The 27,906-nt window shown below is 38.7% G+C and overlaps 1 protein-coding gene across 2 annotated transcripts in view; it reads left to right on the top strand.

The window, feature by feature from the left end:
- Positions 1 to 27,473, top strand: part of LOC123752792 (uncharacterized) — an 85,680-nt gene extending 58,207 nt beyond the window's left edge. Inside the window, exons 1-5 of one of the 2 annotated variants that reach the window (XM_045734814.2) lie at positions 24,868 to 25,056; positions 26,671 to 26,712; positions 26,785 to 26,868; positions 26,949 to 27,242; positions 27,319 to 27,473. In XM_045734814.2, the coding sequence (XP_045590770.2) occupies positions 24,895 to 25,056; positions 26,671 to 26,712; positions 26,785 to 26,868; positions 26,949 to 27,242; positions 27,319 to 27,432 (696 nt within the window). In that variant the 5' untranslated portion in view covers positions 24,868 to 24,894 and the 3' untranslated portion in view covers positions 27,433 to 27,473. Of the gene's footprint in view, positions 1 to 24,867; positions 25,057 to 26,670; positions 26,713 to 26,784; positions 26,869 to 26,948; positions 27,243 to 27,318 lie in introns of those variants that run through there. The other variant, XM_069305152.1, reaches the window with a different exon arrangement.
- Positions 27,474 to 27,906: the final 433 nt, after the last annotated feature.

Below are 27,906 nucleotides of genomic sequence, written 5' to 3'. Positions count from 1 at the left end.
CACAAACACATACTTTTATTACCTCCTTCCTCCAAATCAATTCCCATACCTCTATCTACTAACAGTTTAAACCCATAGTACGGCGACCATTCTATAGTACGGCGACCAAAACTGGACTGCATAATCTAAATGGGGCCTAACAAGAGCAAGATATAGCTGGAGAACCACACCAGGTGTCTTGTTACTAACGCTTCGATTAATAAATCCCAGTGTCCTATTCGTCTTATTACGAACATTCATGCATTGATCCTTTTGTTTTAAATTCTTCCTAATCATAACTCCCAGATCCCTTTCGCAATCTCAACAACATCTAGCTCGTATCTTGTAACTCTATCATCATTACCAAGCCTCAAAACTTTACATTTATTAGCATTAAACTACATCTGACAGTCTTTTGACCATTTTAAAACCCTATTTAGATCAACTTGAAGTGATAGCGAGTCTTGTTTCGTGTTGATTTCCCTACCGATTTTTGTATCATCTGCAAATTTGCAGATGTTGCTACTCAAACCTGAATCTAAATCCTTTATATATATTATAAACAACAGAGGTCCCAGGACAGAGCCCTGAGGTACTCCACTAACAACATTATCCCACTCTGACTTAACCCCATTTATACTAACTCACTGTTTCCTTTGGAATAGCCATGCCCTAATCCAACTTAATATAGCACCCCCAATACCATGAGCTTCTACTTTTTTAATTAGTCTTTCATGTGGCACTGTATCAAAAGCTTTGCTAAAGTCAAGGTACACAACTTCACAATCCTTACCACTATCAACTGCCTCAACTATGCTGGAATAAAAAGTTAGCAAATTTGTTAAACATGAATGGCCATTTGTAAAACCGTGTTGCGACTCATTTATTAATTTATGTTTTTCAAGATGAAGACGAATTGTATTTACATAAGAACATAAGAACAAAGGTAACTGCAGAAGGCCTATTGGCCCATTCGAGGCAGCTCCTATTCTATAACCACCCAGTCCCACTCATATACTTGTCCAACCCGCGCTTGAAACAATCGAGGGACCCCACCTCCACCACGTTACGCGGCAATTGGTTCCACAAATCAACAACCCTGTTACTGAACCAGTATTTACCCAAGTCTTTCCTAAATCTAAACTTATCCAATTTATACCCATTATTTCGTGTTCTGTCCTGTGTTGATACTTTTAATACCCTATTAATATCCCCCTTGTTATGTCCATTCACCCACTTGTAAACCTCTATCATGTCGCCCCTAACTCTTCGCCTTTCCAGTGAATGCAACTTAAGCTTTGTTAATCTTTCTTCATATGAAAGATTTCTAATTTGGGGAATTAACTTAGTCATCCTACGCTGGACACGTTCAAGTGAATTTATATCCATTCTATAATATGGCGACCAAAACTGAACTGCATAATCTAAATGGGGCCTAACTAGAGCAAGATATAGCTTGAGAACCACACCAGGTGTCTTGTTACTAACGCTGCGATTAATAAATCCAAGTGTCCGATTTGCCTTATTACGAACATTTATGCATTGATCCTTTTGTTTTAAATTCTTACTAATCATAACTCCCAGATCCCTTTCGCAATCCGACTTCGCAATCTCAACACCATCTAGCTCGTATCTTGTGACTCTATCATCATTACCTAACCTCAGAACTTTACATTTATCAGCATTAAACTGCATCTGTTAATCCTTTGACCATTTCAAAACCCTATCTAGATCAACTTGAAGTGATAGTGAGTCCTCCTCCGAATTAATTTCCCTACCGATTTTCGTATCATCGGCAAATTTGCAAATGTTGCTACTCAAACCTGAATCTAAATCATTTATATATATTATAAACAACAGAGGTCCCAGGACAGAGCCTTGAGGCACTCCGCTTACAACATTTTCCCACTCTGACTTGATTCCATTTATACTAACTCTCTGTTTCCTTTGGTATAGCCATGCCCTAATCCAGCTTAATATAGCACCCCCAATACCATGAGACTCTATCTTTTTAATCAGTCTTTCATGTGGCACTGTATCAAAAGCTTTGCTAAAGTCAAGGTATACAACATCGCAATCCTTACCACTATCAACTGCCTCAACAATGCTGGAATAAAAAGATAACAAATTTGTTAAACATGAACGGCCATTTATAAAACCATGTTGAGACTCAATTATTAATTTATGTTTTTCAAGATGAAGACGAATTTTATTTGCTATTATAGATTCGAGTAACTTTCCCACAATAGACGTTAGGCTAATTGGTCGATAGTTAGACGCAAGTGATCTATCTCCTTTCTTAAAAACTGGTATCACATTAGCAACTTTCCAAAACTCTGGCACTCTGCCTGACTCTATTGATTTATTAAATATGGTTGACAGTGGGTCACAAAGCTCCTCTTTGCATTCTTTAAGCACCCTGGCAAACACTTCATCCGGCCCTGGGGATTTGTTTGGTTTAAGTTTTACTATTTGTTTAAGAACATCCTCCCTGGTAACTGCTAAACTCGTCAACCTGTTGCAATTATTGATTCAAGTAACTTTCCCACAATAGACGTTAGGCTAATTGGCCGATAGTTTGACGCAAGTGATCTATCTCCTTTCTTAAAAATTGGTACCACATTACCTACCTTTCATGACTCTGGCACTCTGCCTAACTCTATTGATTTATTAAATATGGTAGACCGTGGCTCGGAAAGCTCCTCTTTGCATTCTTTAAGCACCCTGGCAAACACTTCATCCGGCCCTGGGGATTTGTTTGGTTTTAGTTTTACTAATTGTTTAATTACATCCTCCCTGGTAACTTCTAAACTAGTCAACCTGTCCTCATCCTTACCCACATAGACTTGTTCGGCTGAAGGCATATTGTTAAGTTCTTCTTTAGTAAATACAGATATAAAATATTTGTTAAAATTACTACTCATCTCCTTGTCATTATCCGTTATTTGACCTGTCTCAGTTTTTAATGGACCTATCCTTTCCCTAGTCTTAGTTCGATATAACTGAAAAAAAACCTTTAGGATTTGGCTTTGCTTGCTCTGCTATGCGAACTTCATAGTTTATTTTTGCTTTCCTAATCTCTTTTTTAAGGGGGGCATAACTTTTAAAATCTTTATAAATTAAAAGTTGTTCAATTTGCTTATAAATTTATTTATGAAATGGTTATAGAAAGGGCTGCAACTGGTCCAAGTTTCACCATCACACCCTAAACAGAAAAGGAGAAAAAAAATACACAACGTATTATGCAACGAATGTTCAACATTCTCAAATAATCTCAGGGAACACATGTGTCAACTAAAATGTCTACTATGTGCTGTAGAAGCACAAGCTCTTGTAATAATTGTAATATGTATGTGCAATATATTTAGATGTAAATTTTTTTTTTCTTTTTTTTTTTCTTCTTTTTTTTGGCCAATTTTTTTTTCTTTTGTTATCAAAGGATTTGCATGAAACTTGCACACCTTGCTCAATGGATGCCTATCTGCAAGGGTGCCAATTATGAACGAAATCTGTCAAAGTCAAGCTCAGCTACAGGTGGCCGAACTTGGATCTTTATTTAACTCTGGAAAGTAATTTACAACTTCAAAGTACTTCAGAGCTTTCATTTATTAATCAATTTACATGCAAATTACACCTTATATGTAGCGTTTGTGCTTCTACAGAATGTTGTAGACATTTTAGTCCAAAGTCTATTTGTTGATTTTATAAAAATTTATAAATATCATAACATAAGAACATAAGAACATAAGAACAAAGGTAACTGCAGAAGGCCTATTGGCCCATACGAGGCAGCTCCTATTCTATAACCACCCAATCCCACTCATATACTTGTCCAACCCGTGCTTGAAACAATCGAGGGACCCCACCTCCACAATGTTACGCGGCAATTGGTTCCACAAATCAACAACCCTGTTACTGAACCAGTATTTACCCAAGTCTTTCCTAAATCTAAACTTATCCAATTTATATCCATTGTTTCGTGTTCTGTCCTGTGTTGATACTTTTAATACCCTATTAATATCCCCCCGGTTATGTCCATTCATCCACTTGTAAACCTCTATCATGTCACCCCTAACTCTTCGCCTTTCCAGTGAATGCAACTTAAGCTTTGTTAATCTTTCTTCATATGAAAGATTTCTAATTTGGGGAATTAACTTAGTCATCCTACGCTGGACACGTTCAAGTGAATTTATATCCATTCTATAATATGGCGACCAAAACTGAACTGCATAATCTAAATGGGGCCTAACTAGAGCAAGATATAGCTTGAGAACCACACCAGGTGTCTTGTTACTAACGCTGCGATTAATAAATCCAAGTGTCCGATTTGCCTTATTACGAACATTTATGCATTGATCCTTTTGTTTTAAATTCTTACTAATCATAACTCCCAGATCCCTTTCGCAATCCGACTTCGCAATCACAACACCATCTAGCTCGTATCTTGTAACTCTATCATCATTACCTAACCTCAGAACTTTACATTTATCAGCATTAAACTGCATCTGCCAATCCTTTGACCATTTCAAAACCCTATCTAGATCAACTTGAAGTGATAGTGAGTCCTCCTCCGAATTAATTTCCCTACCGATTTTCGTATCATCGGCAAATTTGCAAATGTTGCTACTCAAACCTGAATCTAAATCATTTATATATATTATAAACAACAGAGGTCCCAGGACAGAGCCTTGAGGCACTCCACTTACAACATTTTCCCACTCTGACTTGATTCCATTTATACTAACTCTCTGTTTCCTTTGGTATAGCCATGCCCTAATCCAGCTTAATATAGCACCCCCAATACCATGAGACTCTATTTTTTTAATCAGTCTTTCATGTGGCACTGTATCAAAAGCTTTGCTAAAGTCAAGGTATACAACATCGCAATCCTTACCACTATCAACTGCCTCAACAATGCTAGAATAAAAAGATAACAAATTTGTTAAACATGAACGGCCATTTATAAAACCATGTTGCGACTCAATTATTAATTTATGTTTTTCAAGATGAAGACGAATTTTATTTGCTATTATAGATTCGAGTAACTTTCCCACAATAGACGTTAGGCTAATTGGTCGATAGTTAGACGCAAGTGATCTATCTCCTTTCTTAAAAACTGGTATCACATTAGCAACTTTCCAAAACTCTGGCACTCTGCCTGACTCTATTGATTTATTAAATATGGTTGACAGTGGGTCACAAAGCTCCTCTTTGCATTCTTTAAGCACCCTAGCAAACACTTCATCCGGCCCTGGGGATTTGTTTGGTTTGAGTTTTACTATTTGTTTAAGAACATCCTCCCTGGTAACTGCTAAACTTGTCAACCTGTCCTCGTCTCCACCCACATAGACTTGTTCGGCTGAAGGCATATTGTTAAGTTCCTCTTTAGTAAATACAGATACAAAATATTTATTAAAAATACTACTCATCTCTTCATCACTATCTGTTATTTGACCTGTCTCAGTTTTTAATGGACCTATCCTTTCCCTAGTCTTAGTACGATATAACTGAAAAAACCCTTTAGGATTTGTCTTTGCTTGCCCTGCTATGCGAACTTCATAGTTCCTTTTTGCTTTCCTTATCTCTTTTTTAACATTTCTAACCAGTTGTACGAATTCCTGTTCTAAAGTGACCTCCCCATTTTTAATCCTTTTGTACCAAGCTCTCTTTTTACCTATAAGGTTCTTCAAATTCTTTGTTATCCACTTTGGGTCATTAGTATACGATCTATTCAATTTGTATGGTATACTACGTTCCTGTGCTTTGTTTAGAATATTCTTAAATAAGTTATATATTGAATCCACATCGAAATCCCCATTTAAGTCACCTAACGCTGGGTTCATGTCTCGCTCCAAGACCGGCCCACACCCCATACCCAAGCCTTTCCAATCAATTTGACCCAAAAAATTTCTTAGGCTATTAAAATCAGCTTTTCGAAAATCTGGCACTTTAACAGAATTTTCTCCTACTGGTCTATTCCATTCTATGCTAAATCTGATTTCTTTGTGATCACTGCTCCCTAGCTCACTCCCTATTTCGATGTCATTAATTTGCGTTTCCCTGTTAGTTAACACTAAATCTAAAATATTATTTTCCCGTGTTGGTTCCTTAATGTGTTGCGTAAGAAAGCAATCGTCAATTAATTCTAGAAAATCTTCTGCTTCACTATTCCCTGTTTTGTTCAACCAGTTTATTCCGCTAAAATTAAAGTCACCCATGACATAAATACTGTTAGATCTAGATGCTCTAGATATTTCATCCCATAGATGCTTTGCTTCCATTCTGTCTAAATTTGGTGGCCTATATATTACTCCTATTATAATATTATTAGCTTTTTCGTTTAATTCAATCCAAATAGTTTCTGTGTGTGGCTCTGTTTTGATTCCCTCTTTGAGACTACATTTCAAATTGTCCCTAACATATATGGCTACTCCACCTCCTCGTCTAATATATCTATCTGTGTGAAATAGTTTAAATCCATATATTTGATATTCAGCTAATAGTTCTCTATTTTCTACATTCATCCACGTTTCGGTAAGTGCAATAATATCTATTTTTTCTGTGCAGACAAGAGCATTTAATTCGTTAATTTTATTTCTTAGACTTCTACTGTTAGTGTAATATACCCTAAGTGAATTGTTATTTTGCGGACCTTCTCTTTCCCTGATCGTTTTGCCAATTCCTTTCTCCCACAAACACATACTTTTATTACCTCCTTCCTCCAAATCAATTCCCATACCTCTATCTACTAACAGTTTAAACCCAAACAAACACCTCTAACCACTTCTTCTAGCGAGTTCGCAACAGCAACAACCCCAGCTCTCGATAGATGCACCCCATCACGAGCATACATTTCATTTCTTCCATAGAAGTGTTCCCAGTTGTCTATGAAAGATATTGTATTTGATTTGCAATATCTTTCCAGCCGGCAATTGACACCAAGTGCCCTCGATATCCATTCATTTCCCACTCCCTTTCTTGGAAGAATGCCACATATGATCGGGATTCCTCCCTTGCTCCTAACTAACTCTATGGCTGTTTTATACCTCTGAATCAGTTCCTCACTCCTGACTCGACCAACATCATTTCCTCCCACGCTAATGCAAATAATGGGATTGTTCCCATTACCAGCCATAATATCATTCATGTTGTTTATAATATCACCAATGCCAGCTCCGGGATAGCAAACCCTTAACCTGTTCCCCCTATCTCTAGCACAAAACGTTCTATCCAAATACCTTATCTGGGAATCTCCCACAACTAATGTTTGCTTAGGTACTTCCTTTACTTTCTGAGGGGCCTGCGCTTCCTTTCTCTTCGTTGCTTTCCCTTTTGCGCGATCCACAGTCTCTCCACAGCACTCGTCCTCCAAAACGTCAAATGAATTTGAAGTTGCTATGGCGTTTGAAGGCGGCTTTATCAAAGTCTTCTTAAGGCCCCTGTCTTTCGCAACTCTCCAAGACGAGGTCCCTTTACTGCTGGTCTCCTCCTTCGTTACTTCTCGTTGTTTATTAAGCTGACGCACCTCCTCCCGCAGAGAGTCCAACTCTGTCCTCAGGGCTCCCACTAGAGTCACCAGGTCCTTCACTACAACTTCCATATTGCTATGATATATATTGCATATTTTTTAGAAGGGTAACTTTGAATAATTATATTATTGCACTAAACACTTTTTTGATAAAACTGATCACAACAATCCTTTATTATGTGCTAAATTTAATATCTGAGTGTTATAGAAAGGATTTTAGTTGACACATGTGTTCCCTGAGAGTATTTGAAAATTCGTTGCATAATACGTTGTGTATTTTTTTCTCCTTTTCTGTTTAGGGTGTGATGGTGAAACTTGGACCAGCTGCAGCCCTTTCTATAACCATTTCATAAATAAATTTATAAGCAAATTGAACCACTTTTAATTTTACAAAAATATGCCACCTTAACATTTCTAACCAGTTGTATGAATTCCTTTTCTAAACTGGCTTCCCCATTCTTAATTCTTTTGTACCAAGCTCTCTTTTTACCTATAAGGTTCTTTAAATTCTTTGTTATCCACTTTGGGTCATTAGTATTCGATCTATTCAATTTGTATGTTATACTACGTTCCTGTGCTTTGTTTAGAATATTCTTAAATAAGTTATATATTAAATCCACATAGAAATCCCCTTTTACTTCACCTATTGCTGGGTTCATATCTCGCTCTAAGACCGGCCCACACCCCATACCCAAGACTTTCCAATCTATTTGACCCAAAAATTCTTAGGCTATTAAAATCAGCTTTTCGAAAATCTGGCACGTTAACAGAATTTTCTCCTACAGGTCTATTCCATTCTATGCTAAATCTGATTTTCTCTGTGAGAGGTTGTGTTAGCTGGAGCTCCGATTCTAATAACATTATTATTGCAATAATGGAAGGATTAGTAAAAGATTTGGTGAGTCTGGTTGGAGCTCTGAGAGCAGAGATGGATTCCCTGCGGGAGGAGGTACGACGGCTGAGACTTCGGGAGGAAACGAAGGAGGAGGCCAGTGTTGACGGGGCCTCATTAAAATGGACTGACGAAACCAGTATTAAGAAGTCCTCGTCTTTGCAAGTTGTGAAAGATAGGGGTCTTAAGAAGACCTTCGCAAAACCGACAACTAATAGCCTACACCTAAGGACTTTTAACTCATTTGACGTATTAGAGGACGAGTGCTGTGTTGAACCTGTTGTTCAACGAGGTGGCAAAGACAAAGTAACGAGGAGCATTGAAGTGCAGGTCCCTCAAACTGCTCGAAAGGAAAAGGGAGAATCGAAGCGAATTTTGGTTGTGGGAGATTCCCAAGTGAGGTATTTAGACAGAACGTTTTGTGCCAGAGATAGGGGGAACAGATTAAGGGTTTGCTATCCGGGAGCTGGAATTGGTTATATTGTTGGAAACATGAATGATATTATGACAGGAAATGGAAACAAACCCATTATTTGTATTAGTGCAGGGGGTAATGATGTTGGACGAGTTAGGAGTGAGGAACTAATACAGAGATTCAGGACAGCCATTGAATTAGTTTGGAGCAAGGGAGGAATCCCGATCATATGTGGCATTCTTCCAAGAAAGGGAGTGGGAAATGAATGGATATCGAGGGCAATTGGTGTCAATTGCCGGCTGGAAAGATATTGCAAATCAAATGCAATATCTTTCATAGACAACTGGGAACACTTCTATGGAAGAAATGGAATGTATGCTCGTGATGGGGTGCATCTATCGAGAGCTGGGGTTGTTGCTGTTGCAAACTCTTTGGAAGAAATGGTTAGAGGTGTTTGTTTTGTTTAAACTGTTAGCTGATAGAGGTATAGGAATTGATTTGGAGGAAGGAGATAATAAAAGTACGTGTTTGTGGGAGAAAGGAATTGGCTAAATGATCAATTGATCGGTCTTGGAGCGAGACATGAACCCAGCGATAGGTGACGCAAATGGGGATTTCGATGTGAATTCAATATATAACTTATTTAAGAATATTCTAAACAAAGCACAGGAACGTAGTATACCATACAAATTGAATAGATCGAATACTAATGACCCAAAGTGGATAACAAAGAATTTGAAGAACCTTATAGGTAAAAAGAGAGCTTGGTACAAAAGGATTAAAAATGGGGAGGTCACTTTAGAACAGGAATTCGTACAACTGGTTAGAAATGTTAAAAAAGAGATAAGGAAAGCAAAAAGAAACTATGAAGTTCGCATAGCAGGGCAAGCAAAGACAAATCCTAAAGGGTTTTTTCAGTTATATCGTACTAAGACTAGGGAAAAGATAGGTCCATTAAAAACTGAGACAGGTCAAATAACAGATAGTGATGAAGAGATGAGTAGTATTTTTAATAAATATTTTGTATCTGTATTTACTAAAGAGGAACTTAACAATATGCCTTCAGCCGAACAAGTATATGTGGGTGGGGACGAGGACAGGTTGACGAGTTTAGCAGTTACCAGGGAGGATGTTCTTAAACAAATAGTAAAACTCAAACCAAACAAATCCCCAGGGCCGGATGAAGTGTTTGCCAGGGTGCTTAAAGAATGCAAAGAGGAGCTTTGTGACCCACTGTCAACCATATTTAATAAATCAATAGAGTCAGGCAGAGTGCCAGAGTTTTGGAAAGTTGCTAATATGATACCAGTTTTTAAGAAAGGAGATAGATCACTTGCGTCTAACTATCGACCAATTAGCCTAACGTCTATTGTGGGAAAGTTACTCGAATCTATAATAGCAAATAAAATTCGTCTTCATCTTGAAAAACATAAATTAATAATTGAGTCGCAACATGGTTTTATAAATGGCCATTCATGTTTAACAAATTTGTTATCTTTTTATTCTAGCATAGTTGAGGCAGTTGATAGTGGTAAGGATTGTGATGTTGTGTACCTTGACTTTAGCAAAGCTTTTGATACAGTGCCACATGAAAGACTGATTAAAAAGATAGAGGACATGGTATTGGGGGTGCTATATTAAACTGGATTAGGGCATGGCTATACCAAAGGAAACAGAGTTAGTATAAATGGAGTCAAGTCAGAGTGGGAAAATGTTGTAAGTGGAGTGCCTCAAGGCTCTGTCCTGGGACCTCTGTTGTTTATAATATATATAAATGATTTAGATTCAGGTTTGAGTAGCAACATTTGCAAATTTGCCGATGATACGAAAATCGGTAGGGAAATTAATTCGGAGGAGGACTCACTATCACTTCAAGTTGATCTAGATAGGGTTTTGAAATGGTCAAAGGATTGGCAGATGCAGTTTAATGCTGATAAATGTAAAGTTCTGAGGTTAGGTAATGATGATAGAGTTACAAGATACGAGCTAGATGGTGTTGAGATTGCGAAGTCGGATTGCGAAAGGGATCTGGGAGTTATGATTAGTAAGAATTTAAAACAGAAGGATCAATGCACAAATGTTCGTAATAAGGCAAATCGGACACTTGGATTTATTAATCGCAGCGTTAGTAACAAGACACCTGGTGTGGTTCTCAAGCTATATCTTGCTCTAGTTAGGCCCCATTTAGATTTTGCAGTTCAGTTTTGGTCGCCGTATTATAGAATGGATATAAATTCACTTGAACGTGTCCAGCGTAGGATGACTAAGTTAATTCCCCAAATTAGAAATCTTTCATATGAAGAAAGATTAACAAAGCTTAAGTTGCATTCACTGGAAAAGCGAAGAGTTAGGGGTGACATGATAGAGGTTTACATGGATTGATGATTGATGAAGATTAAGCCACCCAAGAGGTGGCACGGGCATGAATAGCCCGTAAGTGGTGGCCCTTTCGAGCCATTACCAGTATCAAAAGATGATACTGGAGATCTGTGGAGGCGCAACTGCACCCTGCGTGACGGGAGATGTCTCCCGGACCAAGTGGTGACCAAATGGTGGGGATTACAAGTGGGTGAATGGACATAACAAAGGGGATATTAATAGGGTATTAAAAGTATCAACACAAGACAGAACACGAAACAATGGGTATAAATTGGATAAGTTTAGATTTAGGAAAGACTTGGGTAAGTACTGGTTCAGTAACAGGGTTGTTGATTTGTGGAACCAATTGCCGCGTAACATTGTGGAGGTGGGGTCCCTCGATTGTTTCAAGCATGGGTTGGACAAGTATATGAGTGGGATTGGGTGGTTATAAATAGGAGCTGCCTCGTATGGGCCAATAGGCCTTCTGCAGTTGCCTTTGTTCTTATGTTCTTATGTTCTTATCAGGGAAAGAGAAGGGCCTCAAAATAACAATTCACTTAAGGTATATTACACTAACAGTAGAAGTCTAAGAAATAAAATTAACGAATTAAATGCTCTTGTCTGCACAGAAAAAATAGATATTATTGCACTTACCGAAACGTGGATGAATGTAGAAAATAGAGAACTATTAGCTGAATATCATATAAATGGATTTAAACTATTTCACACAGATAGATATATTAGACGAGGAGGGGGAGTAGCCATATATGTTAGGGACAATTTGAAATGTAGTCTCAAAGAGGGAATCAAAACTGAGCCACACACAGAAACTATTTGGATAGAATTATACGAAAAAGCAAATAATATTATAATAGGAGTTATATATAGGCCACCAAATTTAGACAGAATGGAAGCAAAGCATCTATGGGATGAAATATCTAGGGTATCTAGATCTACCATAATTTACGTCATAAGTGACTTTAATTTTAGTGGAATAAACTGGTTGAACAAAACAGGGAATAGTGAAGCAGAAGATTTTCTAGAATTAATTGACGATTGCTTTCTTACGCAACACATTAAGGAACCAACGCGGGAAAATAATATTTTAAATTTAGTGTTAACTAACAGGGAAACACAAATTAATGACATCGAAATAGGGAATGAGCTAGGGAACAGTGATGACAAACATAAGAACATAAGAACAAAGGCAACTGCAGAAGGCCTGTTGGCCCATACGAGGCAGCTCCTATTTATAACCACCCAATCCCACTCATATACATGTCCAACCCATGCTTGAAACAATCGAGGGACCCCACCTCCACAATGTTACGCGGCAATTGGTTCTACAAATCAACAACCCTGTTACTGAACCAGTATTTACCCAAGTCTTTCCTAAATCTAAACTTATCCAATTTATACCCATTGTTTCGTGTTCTGTCTTGTGTTGATACTTTTAATACCCTATTAATATCCTCTTTGTTATGTCCATTCACCCACTTGTAAACCTCTATCATGTCACCCCTAACTCTTCGCCTTTCCAGTGAATGCAACTTAAGCTTTGTTAATCTTTCTTCATATGAAAGATTTCTAATTTGGGGAATTAACTTAGTCATCCTACGCTGGACACGTTCAAGTGAATTTATATCCATTCTACAATATGGCGACCAAAACTGAACTGCATAATCTAAATGGGGCCTAACTAGAGCAAGATATAGCTTGAGAACCACACCAGGTGTCTTGTTACTAACGCTGCGATTAATAAATCCAAGTGTCCGATTTGCCTTATTACGAACATTTGTGCATTGATCCTTCTGTTTTAAATTCTTGCTAATCATAACTCCCAGATCCCTTTCGCAATTCGACTTCGCAATCTCAACACCATCTAGCCCATCTTGTAACCCTATCGTCATTACCTATCCTCAGAACTTTACATTTATCTTTACACTGCATCTGCCAATCCTTCGACCATTTCAAAACCCTATCTAGATCAACTTGAAGTGATAGTGAGTCCTCCTCCGAATTAATTTCCCTACCGATTTTCGTATCGGCAAATTTGCAAATGTTGCTACTCAAACCTGAACCTAAATCATTTATATATATTATAAACAACAGAGGTCCCAGGACAGAGCCCTGAGGCACCCCACTTACAACATTTTCCCACTCTGACTTGACTCCATTTATACTAACTCTCTGTTTCCTTTGGTATAGCCATGCCCTAATCCAGCTTAATATAGCACCCCCAATACCATGAGACTCTAACTTTTTAATCAGTCTTTCATGTGGCACTGTATCAAAAGCTTTGCTAAAGTCAAGGTACACAACATCGCAATCCTTACCACTATCAACTGCCTCAACAATGCTAGAACAAAAAGATAACAAATTTGTTAAACATGAACGGCCATTTATAAAACCATGTTGCGACTCAATTATTAATTTATGTTTTTCAAGATGAAGACGAATTTTATTTGCTATTATAGATTCGAGTAACTTTCCCACAATAGACGTTAGGCTAATTGGTCGATAGTTAGACGCAAGTGATCTATCTCCTTTCTTAAAAACTGGTATCACATTAGCAACTTTCCAAAACTCTGGCACTCTGCCTGACTCTATTGATTTATTAAATATGGTTGACAGTGGGTCACAAAGCTCCTCTTTGCATTCTTTAAGCACCCTGGCAAACACTTCATCCGGCCCTGGGGATTTGTTTGGTTTGAGTTTTACTATTTGTTTAAGAACATCCTCCCTGGTAACTGCTAAACTCGTCAACCTGTCCTCGTCCCCACCCACATAGACTTGTTCGGCTGAAGGCATATTGTTAAGTTCCTCTTTAGTAAATACAGATACAAAATATTTATTAAAAATACTACTCATCTCTTCATCACTATCTGTTATTTGACCTGTCTCAGTTTTTAATGGACCTATCCTTTCCCTAGTCTTAGTGCGATATAACTGAAAAAACCCTTTAGGATTTGTCTTTGCTTGCCCTGCTATGCGAACTTCATAGTTTCTTTTTGCTTTCCTTATCTCTTTTTTAACATTTCTAACCAGTTGTACGAATTCCTGTTCTAAAGTGACCTCCCCATTTTTAATCCTTTTGTACCAAGCTCTCTTTTTACCTATAAGGTTTTTCAAATTCTTTGTTATCCACTTTGGGTCATTGGTATTCGATCTATTCAATTTGTATGGTTTACTACGTTCCTGTGCTTTGTTTAGAATATTCTTAAATAAGTTATATATTGAATCCACATCGAAATCCCCATTTACGTCACCTATCGCTGGGTTCATGTCTCGCTCCAAGACCGGCCCCACCCCATACCCAAGACTTTCCAATCAATTTGACCCAAAAAATTTCTAAGGCTATTAAAATCAGCTTTTCGAAAATCTGGCACTTTAACAGAATTTTTTCCTACAGGTCTATTCCATTCTATGCTAAATCGGATTTCTTTGTGAAATCAAATTCAATTTCTGAGAATTGAATTTGATTCTCTATAAACAACGGTGTTCTGTGTGATAATTAATTACAGATAAACTGATCTCCAACTAAGGCCAAATAGAGCGTTTATAGTTATAGCTATTATCTAGTAATAAAATTAACGTCACGCGTGAATGCCCTGGAGAGATTATAATTCTTCTCCATTGTTCGTTTACTATCATAAAACGGGCAAATAATAATATTTAACTCTTCCAAATAATAAACCCGTCCTAACCCGAGCATTTCAAGCACAACTGCGAGAAATGACAATATCCATAACAAATAATTTGTTTAACAAACGCGGGACGCGGAGCGGGAAGAGACGCCAGTCCACGTGTTGAAGCGCTCACGAGTAGACGTGTTCACGTTGTGCTCACGAGGAGACGCCATTACCCAGCCATCAGGGTAAACTCCATCAAATCTCCAGAAGAAAGTCGCCACTGTGAGGTGTGAAGAACCTTTGCAGACAATACCTTCACCTGGTGTCAGTGTCATTTATGGAACCTGTTAAATTTGGTTCTATGTAACTCCAAGTGACCGGCCAGTGAAGCGCGTCAGTATCTAGGATAGGCTAGTCCGGAGCCTAGGACGCGACCTTCGGCAAGCTTTAACTTACACAGTGCCCATATTAGCTAAGTACCTTGATCCTTGTTTGATGCATCAGATAGGGGGTGGGTTTATAGCTGGGTAGCTTGTCGTGACGACGTATGACAACTAAAAACCACAGGTTATTATTTTCCTGATGTTTAATCTCGTTTTCTTGAATATAGATTCCTAGTAGTTTAATTTGTTACTACTGAAACTAATTTGATTTACAGCGTGGGCGAAGAATTCTCCGAGCTGTCATTTCTCATGTTAATCACCTCCCAGTGTTCCATGACGAGTCCAGGGGAATCAGAAGATGAGTCGTAACTAACTTCTAAGGAATCGTCATTAAGCTAAGATTTCTTTGTATTCCTTGATTATTATCTGTACTCTTTTACATGCAGAACCCTGTTCATTGGATTAACATGTGTTTATTATAATTATTATTATACATATTCATAATCTATGTTCCCATTAATGATAACGATGATGATTTCATAAATATTCATAGGATTAGATTATTATACATTGGACTGGTGAACGAACCACACTAGTTCCTGGACGTACTGAGTTCCAGTAATACCCCCCCCCCCCCCCAATGTAGGTGTTTGAGGCTTTGATTCATTTAATTATACAGCCCATTAATTATTTCAATGATCATATAGTATTTTATCCATAGTTACTGGTTCATCTAGAATTTTCTAATGATCATATTTTCTGAGTTTCCCTCTTTTACTTTAAAAGTGGGTGGTCCTTCGTAATTGAATTTACTATATTAATATTTAAATAATTAGAGTCAAGCCCCAAATGTCCCACAACACACATAAGGTGGCAAAGGGACGTCATGCAGCTGCACTTAGGAGAACCATGACAGAGTTTTCAACATTATCTGCAGAGGCATGGAGAGGGAATTTATTTTGAAATGCGCCCAGGGTCCAATAAGGACACCAATCCTACAATGCCCACTTGACACGATGTCTAAGTGGTGCTAACTAGAGCTGATTGGTTCAGGTGGGTTGCCCTGAACCTCCAGTTTTGCCTCTTCACCCCCCCCCCCACCTAGGGGTCAACCCCAGGGCAGGCTTAACCCCTTAAAGAAATGACACTGAGGAAATGACACTGAGGAGTGCAGATATCTTCATCCATGACCAATATATAGGAACGCGTTTAGCTTGTGCCGCATCACAGCAGGCAGTGAGGGGAGCTGGAGATACCCCTTCATACCTGTGGCCGGGGTACATGTGTCCCCTTAGTGCGCCAAGTTACCGTCCACCAAGAGGGAACCAAACACCAAGCATGGTCTGGGACCATAATAGACGCAGATATGGAGCCCGATATACCGTCTGTGCAACTCTGGAACCTGGTCGCCCTCTCAGAGCCAAAGATAGATCTGTATTTAGAAGCACGTAATTAGAAATGGACTTCACAGCCCCGCACCCCTTCCCACCATGGAGCCCAACAAGGGTAGGAACAAGCACACGAAGATCCTTAAAGCTAACGGATAGTATATGCCGGTTTAGGGGCCTTAAGAGTAGCCCAAAGACCGATTGGAATAGCAATTTTACAATGCCCAGTTGATGCGATTGAACTTGACGACTAATTCAGAAGGGCCACGCAACCTCCCATTTTACTCCACCTCCACCCAGGAGCTGCAGCCACTGGGTGGGTTTAACTAAATGAAGGAACTGAAGTGTATGCATGGGGTCTATGCACAGCAAACACACGGGAGGCATTTCGCTTGTGTACCGCATCAGCAGGCATATAAGAGGACAGAAGGAGCCACTCACCTACCCGGGCGGAACACAAACATTACCACCCCCCCCCTAACCCCCACCCTCCCCGCTCCTATATATTAAGGAGTAACCGAGGCGGGAAGTTAATGTGAAGTCTTTGTATTTGCTTCTTCAGTTATGAGATTCTATTAGTTTATCTGTAGCTATGAGAGATAATTTTCTATCCAAAGTTGTAGGCCAGACGCTTGGGAAAAGTGTCACCTAATTTAAAAGATAATGGTCTGGGGTCTGGGATGACCATAGGTTGGTCAGGGTCGCTAGAATTCGATCGGGAACAGTGTACCTGAGACACAATCAGATGCCACATGATTTTTTGCACTGTCCGTCCCAATACCTATGTAAATATTGAAAACAAGGATTAAGGCACCTAATATAGATACATCAATATCTGCCTCTGGAGGATTAACTGATGCTCCCTGCCTTTTCAACTTAAGAACATAATCCCATAAAACATTCTGAACATCTCCCTCCCATTAGTAGGACGGTCAGGGGGGAAGGGGGAAGACACAATTCAAAAGTGTTTATTATAGTCAATGCGAATATCATTTAATGTAATTGAATGATGACATTATAATTATTACTAATAAAATATATTTTAGAAATATGGAGGGAGTTGGGGGATGGAGAGGGAGAGGTGGGGGGGGGGGGTGGTATAGGGAAAGAGGGTAGGACGAAGTTGAATGGGTGAAGCATGGGCCAGGCAAAGGTAGTGGGAAATGGTGAGGAAGGGAGGAGGAGCAGGAGAACGGGTGAGGAGGGTGTAATGATCTGGTGCTCAATTCATGGCTCTCCTTTCTCCCCTCTCCCTTTTCTCCCCTTTCTCCCTTCTCCCCTTGCTGTCATTCGTCTCTCCCCTCCCTTTGATCATCCCTCCCATTTGTCACAAAAGGGATGGGGGGATGAAAGGGAAGACGTAAGTGATTATAAAAGGAAGGCACCCAGCCGGGGAGACTATGTAAGACCGTCAAAGGTGCAGGATATTGAAAAAGACGCTAAATATCACTAAGGATGCTAATACTAGAACAAAGGCGCATAAAGCGAACAATATCAAGGACATCTGATTCTCCAAGGATTCTGTCGAGAGACAAATGACTCCAAGGGACAGTCGAGAAGCAAGACACACGCGCATCCTGGAAGTCAAGACATTCAAGAAGGATATGCACGACGTAAGAGGGACAATACAGATCGAACAATAAGGAGCAGGGCGGCACTCCAGTAGGTGCACATGAGTTAAACGAGTATGGCCAGTACATTACCTCGCCAGAGCTGTTTCCCCCATCCGGTTTCGGTGATATTAGGAAGTCCATGTGAAAACGCTACTCTTAAGAGCACGCAGTTTGTTACAATAACAGACGACCAACGACCCTGCGTTCGGGCACGGATTGAGGAATGAATGACTGAATAAAAACCGAAATAAGGAACGCCTTTGCTGAAAACAGGATAAGTGTGGGTAGCCTCCTTAGTGGCAGCAGCGTCCACACACTCATTTAAGGAAATACATTTTTTTTTTTTTTTTTTTTTTTTTTTTTTTTTCTTATCAAGCAGTGCTTATCAAGCACTGCTTGATAAGACCAGGGTTTAGTTTTTTGAGATATATACAAGAGTTGTTACATTCTTGTACAGCCACTAGTACGCGTAGCGTTTCGGGCAAGTCCTTAATCCTACGGTCCCTGGAATACGATCCCCTGCCGCGAAGAATCGTTTTTTCATCCAAGTACACATTTTACTGTTGCGTTAAACAGAGGCTACAGTTAAGGAATTGCGCCCAGTAAATCCTCCCCGGCCAGGATACGAACCCATGACATAGCGCTCGCGGAACGCCAGGCGAGTGTCTTACCACTACACCACGGAGACTGCTATATGGCTGGGAACCCAGCAAAACTCGATTGTTTTAAATCTACTGAAGATAAGATACAACCAATATTGAATTTCGACTTCCACAAGATCGATAGGATCAAATTACTCCAGAGCAATGAAGGAACTGTGATAGTCACCTACGACGACCATGATCATACAAAATTGCATAATGTTTTGCCGTGAAGATGCTAGTCTTCGGGAGACTTATATTGATCTGGTCAGGAAATACAACAGAGTAGCCAACACCGTTGGTAAACTTAGTGGGAGTGTGAAGAAAATGTTCAAGGAATAGTTGTTTCAGAAATATAGGAAGAGTAGAATCCTTTGTCATATGGATCAAGGTTTTGCAAAACTTTAAAAGTGGGACCCTCCATGGCGGCAAGGGTGGAACGACACGAAGAGAAATGTTGGCAACATGAACAGAGAAAGATAATCTTACATGCAAAACGTAAAAATCTATGTTTTCAAGTCGCAAGGAACGAAGAAACAAGAACAAAATAGCGTTTTAAATAAGTAATGTGTGACAAAAAGCAACTAAACATTGCCGACACTGGGCAGTCACCGGATAGTCTCTGGACTGTGAGGCGATGGAGAACGCTCCTACATCTGGGCTTCTGGGGCGCCTGGTTATACTTTCCTACACACTGATCTTATCTTGTATACCCTCCAATGGTCTGATTAGCACCAGAAAAACACGTCTGTTTAGTTTGTTTTGTGTGTGTGTGTGTGTGTGTGTGTGTGTGTGTGTGTGTGTGTGTGTGTGTGTGTGTGTGTGTGTGTGTGTGTGTGTGTGTAATTACCTAAGTGTAATTACCTAAGTGTAGTTACAGGATGAGAGCTACGCTCGTGGTGTCCCGTCTTCCCAGCACTCTTTGTCATATAATGTTTTGAAACCACTGACGGTCTTGGCCTCCACCACCTTCTCACCTAACTTGTTCCAACCGTCTACCACTCTGCGAAAGTGAATTTTCTTATATTTCTTAGGCATCTGTGTTTAGCTAGTTTATATCTATGACGTCTTGTTCTTAAAGTTCCAGGTCTCAGGAAATCTTCCCTATCGATTTTATCAATTTCTGTTACTATTTTGTATGTAATGATCATATCACCTCTTTTTCTTCTGTCTTCCAGTTTTGGCATATTTAATGCCTCTAACCTCTCTTCGTAGCTCTTGCCCTTCAGTTCTGGGAGCCACTTAGTAGCATGTCTTTGCACCTTTTCTAGTTTGTTGATGTGCTTCTTAAGATATGGGCACCACACAACCGCTACATATTCTAGCTTTGGCCTTACAAAAACCGTGAACAATTTCTTTAGTATATCGCCATCCATGTATTTAAAAGCAATCCTGAAGTTAGAAAGCGTGGCATAGGCTCCTCGCACAATGTTCTTTATGTGGTCCTCAGGTGATAGTTTTCTATCTAGAACCACCCCTAGATCTCTTTCTTTATCAGAATTATTTAAAGATTTCTCACATAATATATAGGTTGTGTGGGGTCTATGTTCTCCTATTCCACATTCCATAACAAGGCATGTATTAACATTTAATTCCATTTGCCAAGTGGTGCTCCATATACTTATTTTGTTCAGGTCATCTTGAAGGGCATGACAATCATCTAAGTTTCTTATCCTTCCTATTATCTTAGCATCATCAGCAAACATGTTCATATAATTCTGTATACCAACTGGTAGATTATTTATGTAGACAATAAACATCACTGGTGCAAGAACTGAACCCTGTGGTACTCCACTTGTGACATTTCTCCAGTCCGTTACATTGCCTCTGATCACTGCCCTCATTTTTCTATCAGTCAGAAAATTTTTCATCCATGTTAGAAGCATACCTGTTACCCCTCATATATTTTCCAGTTTCCAGAACAACCTCTTATGTGGAACTCTGTCAAAAGCCTTTTTTAGCTGTTGCTCGATCATAGAAACTGAGTAAATTCGATACACAGGATCTTCCAGATCGAAAACCATACTGTCTGTCTGATATTATATCATTTCTCTCCAGGTGTTCTACCCATTTAGTTTTAATTATTTTTTTTCAATATTCTGACTATTACACTTGTCAATGATACCGGTCTATAATTAAGGGGGTCTTCCCTGCTTCCACTTTTGTAGATTGGAACTATGTTAGCGTTTTTCCACACATCAGCTACAACTCCTGTAAACAGGAATGCCTGAAAAATCAGTTGAAGAGGAATGCTGATTGAGTTTCAGAACCCATGGTGAAACTCCATCTGGACCAACTGCCTAACACCCAGCTGACTAACACCCAGGTACCTATTTTACTGCTAGGTAACAGGGGCATAGGGTGAAAGAAACTCTGCCCATTGTTTCTCGCCGGCGCCCGGGATCAAACCCGGGACCACAGGATTACAAGTCCAGTGTGCGGTCCGCTCAGCCGACCGGCTCCCAGGTAGGTAGTGGCAGATGTATGAGTGACTCGGGTGGGCTTGGTGATTGTGGGGATTAGCATACAGGAGTGCATGCTGTTACGGAAATAGTCAACTTGAGGGTTATTTTGAAGACCCAGGTCAATATTGAAATGACCTCCTAGAATGATGTGAGTTTTGTTGAGATTGTTATTTGTGATATGATTCCTTAAGTTGTCTGAGAATTAAGCTATGTTGGTATTATGAAATCTATAGATGGCATAAATCTATAGTCAGGGAGGATTTAAGGGATTTACTGGAGAACTTGGCAAAGGTATATTCACAACAGTCGTCTCTATCACTAATGACACTATTGCAGATGAAGGTATCTTTGTAATATATTTCTGTGCCACCTCCTTTTTTGTTAGGCCTGCAGTTATGAATGGCTTTATAACCAGCTAAGTTGAAGAGTTGGGTATAGTCTTTACTTAGCCAAGTTTCTGTTAAAATGATGAATGATAATTTAGTACCTAGTGCTGTAAGTAGTGCATTTATATCATCAAAATGTTTACCAAGTGATCTAACATTTTGGTTGTAAACTGATAAGCGGGTGCTATTTAGGAGTTTGTTTTTTTACAAGATTTGCTGTGTAATACCTGCAATAATGATGATCAATGTGCTAATTTGTGTGGATATGAGACAGAAGATTTCGATCAGAATCAATATCAGTATGCATATAGATGCAATAATGTCACGATACAATAAGACAAGCAATTACAGGAACAGTTAAATATTAAATCTGCTGTAAATAGAAGGTAATTATAGCAAAACACAACAATAAATGTAAGTACACAAAAAATAAAAACAATTTGAAGTAGAGTAAATATTACCGTACATAGCCAGGAAGGATACACAAGTTAGGTTAAGAGAGAAGAAAAATAAGTAGACTGACATGAATAATATATAGCAAAAAATAATGAGACATAATAATCGTAAAGTAAAAATAATCTTAAAAATAAATTATTTAATATAGCTTAGCTGTGAACCTATAATTAGTTTGAACTTAAGAAAACAAAATGAACTGAATAATTAATTACAGTAAATGATGTATAAATCAAATTACAATAAAATTTAAAAATTAAAAAAAATAACACCGTAAGATTATATTTATGAGCAAGATTTTACTATAACACTGAGGTAGATCTTTACATAAATACTAAGTCTGCTGCAATTTTAGAATTATTATAGCAAAACACAACAATAAATGCAAGTATACAAAAAATTTAAACAATTAGAAGTAGAATAAAGATCATTAGATTGCCATGAGGGAACACAAGTTTGGTGGAGAAAACAAAAAATCAGTAGAGACTGTCAAGATGATTATATTACCAAAAAATGAGACAAATGATAATTGTAAAGTAAAATAATCTTAAAGATAATTAATTTTATTTAGCTTAGTTTTTAACCTATAATTAGTATGAACTTAATTAAGAAAACAAAATGAGATCAATAATTAATTACAATAAATGACATAAATCAGTACAATTAAATTTAAAATTTAAAAGGAATAGGGTAAGATTAGATTTAAGAGTAAAATTTTACAATGATACTGAGGTAGATGCTTGCATAAGTGCATGGAGACTGATTACTTAGGAACTTATATGAATGAGAGAACATTAGTTAAATGTTAAGGCAGAGACAGCACCTTGGACAAGGTTAGATTAAGTTAGGTTAGGCTCAGGCACTCAAAGAGTTATTTTCAGTATTGGCATTGGTCGGGTTAAGATTTTTAGATATACCACAATCACTAAAGAAGGCCAGTAGTTGTTGGTCACACTTTATTTCATATCTTTTTCCTGCACTTTATTTCTTTACAATGATCGTTCCATTCCAATTAAACCCTGGTCGTATCAAGCACTGCTTCATAAGACCTGGGTTTAGTTTGCGAATTTTACGCCTGAAGAGGAGGGATCCACGCTGCTTTGTAAGGCACTCATTTATATAGAGGTTGGTTTTTTGCTTAGCAGCTGATTGTATGAGGTTAAACTTAACAGCGGGATTTGCAAGTTTGATGAGCATTCTCCTGCTGCTACGGGAACTGTTTTTATCTATCCTGACAGCTGATTTAATATCAACATTGACTTTGATCTTTGAATTAACGTGGGCTACGTTACAACAATTCTCACCTTGTTGTTCATCAGGTAGATCAGTAAAGCTAATTATCAGGGAGTCATGAAGTTGTTGCTGCTCTAGGTCGTCTTCGGAAGCCGCCTGGTGAATCCGAAGGAGATTTATTTGTTTTTCCAGCTTTTGTAGGAAGTCACTTTGAGCTGAGTGGGTTTCCTCGGCCTGAATCTTATGTATTTGATCCATTGCGTCGTCTGCAACAGCTTGTAAGTTGAGAATTTCTTGGTTAATGTTCGTCGACGATTCAAGGAGGCGGTCTATGGTTTGTTGTTGTTGGGTGACTGTGGCTTGGAGGGCCGAAATAGCTTCAGATTGCAGGAGCACAAGGCTGTGCAGTTTCTGCAGCCATGGGTTTATTACCTCCTAGTAGCCCTTGTAACTATGTCTGAATCTGTGTATGGCTACTGCAATGTCTCTGGATATCTTTTTGTCAGGCTTGAAAGAGTAATACCCAGTGGCTAGTTCGTACCATATTCCAGTGGCTTGTCCGTACCATATCCCAGTGGATCTTTCTTTCGTTACATTGGCGACTTTTGATAGTTGGGAGTATTTTCTTCTTGATTTGCTCCTTAATCTGTAAAAAACTTGGAGTTATTTGAACCTGTACAACAGGTAGAACAGTGGCAGTTTTTGCTAGTGAGTCTGCCTTTTCATTACAATCTATGCCAATGTGACTTGATATCCAATTTAGGGTGATTGACAGCCCCAGATTATGGGCTTCTTTTCCTATATGTTGGATTTTTGTGAGGAGTTGTGTATTATCTCTGTGCTGACTGGATAGCAATGCCTGGAGCGAAGATTTAGAGTCGGTATGAATGACGACAGCATGTAAATTATTCTCAATTGTATAGTTTATGGCCTCCTTCAGGGCATATAATTATGTTTGCAATGTTGATCACCCACTATTCATGCTCCGTAAGCTTTATAGTTGTAGTGTAAACTGCTGCCCCAGCAAAACCTCTTTCTTGATCAACTGATCCATCTGTGAAGATGTGAGTCGTCGTAGGTCTTGAGATGCTTTCTATTTGTTGTTCTATGACTGCTTTGAGCTTCTGCGAATCGCATGCTGATTTTTTAACAGGTAATTCTTCAATGATTATCTTTAGACTCGGTTTTCCCATTGAGAAGGCTGCCGAAAGTGTTGATATGGTCTGTCTTCTTCGTTGTTGAGTGTAGGCCTTTGGTAGTAAATATATACATTTAGGTCTACAGTCTTAGAATTACTCACAATAAAATTTTCTAAGACTAAATAAAATATTCTAACTAAAACTAAAATTTGTTGCTAATAATCAGTTACGTGATAGAAAGCCTGCTAATAAAATTACTATTTTAATTTAATTATAAAATAGAAATGCAAAGATTTTTTGGAAATTATTAAAATAAGTAGTCAAGCTCCTTGAGTCTTCACACCATTTTGTTCCACTGGAAGCGAAGCTGACGGTTCTGTCAATAGATGGCGCTGTTATGGTGGTCGTGGCAGCTTTTGTGGGGAACTTTCTACCTTTCCCCTAAAGTGTTTGGTGTTAAGTCAACGAGGTGCCCGGCCCGCCGTCACCCCTCAGTCAGTCCACTGTTGTCTGTGTGGTACCTTCTCTCATACTTTAAGTGTTTTAAGGTAAATGTAAATTTTAACTTATTTAAGGATCTTGTTCAATGTTTATTGTAATAGTTACCTTTCGTGGATTTTATAGTTTAACATGTATTGATTCTATTAGCTGAAGTTAGTATTATTTTATTAATGAACTTAGAAAGGATAATGCTTAGTTCGTGTTTAAAAGTATGCATTTGGAGCTACTAATGTAGTAAGAACTCCCCACACGCTTAAAGTGATAAATTGTTCACTGTTATTTTCCTGAGCAGTTAGAGCCTAACCACTCTTAGACCAAATAATACTTTCCCTTTCATTACGTAAATGCTATGTTTCTTAATGTTCTGAAATGTAGTTCAATTTAGCTTCCTACGAAGAGCTAATAAAACTTTAAAGACGGTTTAATTTTTTTTTTTTTTTTTCGGCTTCTGAACTGCATACTGACGTTCTTGCCTCCTAGATAATATTATCCAATCGCTGAACTTGCTTAGACCCTAAGCACATTGCTACGGACTTTAATACTATTTAAATGCCATTTTTAGTTTCTCTTCACGGTAACGTACTAATCGTTTATCTTGGCCTCTTGGTTAAGACTTTCAAACGAATAAAAGGCTTCAGATGACTTAATTTTTCTCCAACATTGCTCTTGGGTTAAATATTTGCTAGACAAGGATAAACTTTTGAACTTTACTACTATATATTCAGTTTGAGTAATTACCACTATCGGTAACTTTGGACTGGACTTGCGTCCACTACAAAATGGGTAAAATTCATGTTTTATCCAATCGACCTCGGGAAAGTATCAAAATGAGCGCCTTTAGATTGCGCAAAATTTGATAACAAATGAAAGATGTAACGCAAAAATTTGTCGGAACACTGGAAAGATATAAATAATTTTGTGATGAACATCCAGAATTAAATGTTAAAATTCCAGGTATTAGGGGACTAGTCTTAAAATACGCGCTTTTATTGCGAACAATTTGATACCAAAATGAGACGCAAGACATCTGATCTTATCAAATTGGAGTATAAACATTAGGCTGCAGTGTACCTATTGGTGCTCGTTCACGGGTAACTTTAGGCTTTTCTGCGGGGAGTCACGCCAGGCTTTTGGACATTATATTCATACACGCCTGTAGAGAATTTAATTGTGAACACAATACGAAAACGAGCGACGTAGCACGATAATTAAGGTGAGAAAGCTGAAACGAGTACACACTCGTAAGTCACCACACGCTTACCCGAATTGCAGACTTAGGGGTGCATGACCCCCAAGTTGACCGCGCGACTGTCTGGTGCGCGATAGTAACTTTACTATATTTTTAGGCAGATGGATAACGTTCGCATTAACATATCTGCGTTCCCACCCTACCTTTACATTTTTTCCCAATCTCGTTTATTCCTTCTGTCTTTATCCTTGCCAACAATCTTTAAAATATTGACCACCTTTAATTAAGAACACTTACATAAAATTTGCTATACTCCTCCTTCCCCCAAAAAACTAATCTCATTAGTTAAGAGCCGGTGTCAGTATTTGTAATTAACTATTCAGGGTTTTAATATTTTATTTAGATTTGAGAATGTACAGATTTTAGTGGGTAATCTGACTTTTAATTAAAAACTGCATTTTCTTCTGTACAGATGGTGGTGTTGGCTCTGTTCTTCCTCGGTTGTATCGCCCAGGTAATTATTTTTTTTGTTTTACACTCCTGGAAATAATAAAATTTGAAAATACTAAAAAGATATCTTAAACAGATCCAGGGTCAGGCATACCAACCTTACGGCACCCACGCGCCCCTGCCAGTCGTCACCCCTACAACCTCCACCGTCACCACTGAGGTTGGTAACCATGGCATTACCTGTCTTAACCAACCTGTTATTTATACTTCACCATTTGGTAATGGTGTATAATATTGCAGACTACCTTGACCCACACTCTGCGGGAGACTACAACCTCTGACGTCTGGGTTACTGAGCAGACAGCGATCACCCTGACAGTCACCCAGACAACCACCCAATGGGAGTTTGTTCCCCAGCAGCCACAGACAGTGACCTCTGTGATAAGGGTCACCTCCACACCGGTAGTGTTGGTGACGGCTACGGTGGGGGTCTACCCAGTGAGCACAATGGTCTCTGCCTACAGTCAGTTCGTCACCACAACAGATACTGTTAAATACTGGCAGACCATCACCCACGTGGCTGTCACTCACGAGGTAACTATGCAGTCTTTAACTTGTACAAGTGTTCACTATCTTTATTACACAAATGTCAAATATTGTTTGTTTGCAGATCCAGACGGTCCCTGTGGTAACTACACAAGAACTCTTCCAGGAAATAGTAACTACCACTACCCAAATAGTAACTACTACGGTTACTTCCACCACTGCCAGATACTATGCATAACTTATTGTATTTGCATTAGCTGAAATAAAAGCATAATGAAGTTTAGATTCTCTTAAAGAGCTTTAATTTATTGTGCAACGAATGACGGATGTCTTGGAGTTAGCTTGCATACCAGAGTTATGCCGAGAACTTTTACTACGGAACACTATAGAGAAGTCTATACACATTCAGGCACTTGGAATAGTGAAGACGCTACCATTTCGTAATAAAAACTTCATTAGTCGGCCAGTATCTTTGGAAATGTATGCCAGTTAGCTCGACTAATGAACGCCTTCATAGCGGAAGTGTTGAATTGCATAAAACATAAAGCAAACGCCTGCTATATTATGCAGGCGATGAGTCACAATAACGTGGCTAAAGTATGATGAAAAGACCACAAACTAGAATAAGGAGGGACGACGACGTTTCGGTCCGTCCTGGACCATTCCAAAGTCGCCTGCTATATTACTTTTAACATGTTTCTACCCTAAACGT

Source organism: Procambarus clarkii, chromosome 54 (assembly GCF_040958095.1).
Source record: "Procambarus clarkii isolate CNS0578487 chromosome 54, FALCON_Pclarkii_2.0, whole genome shotgun sequence".
NCBI classification, from domain to species: Eukaryota; Metazoa; Arthropoda; class Malacostraca; order Decapoda; family Cambaridae; genus Procambarus; species Procambarus clarkii.
Note: the sequence above shows the minus strand (reverse complement) of the source record. Positions and strands in the feature narration are given on the sequence as shown.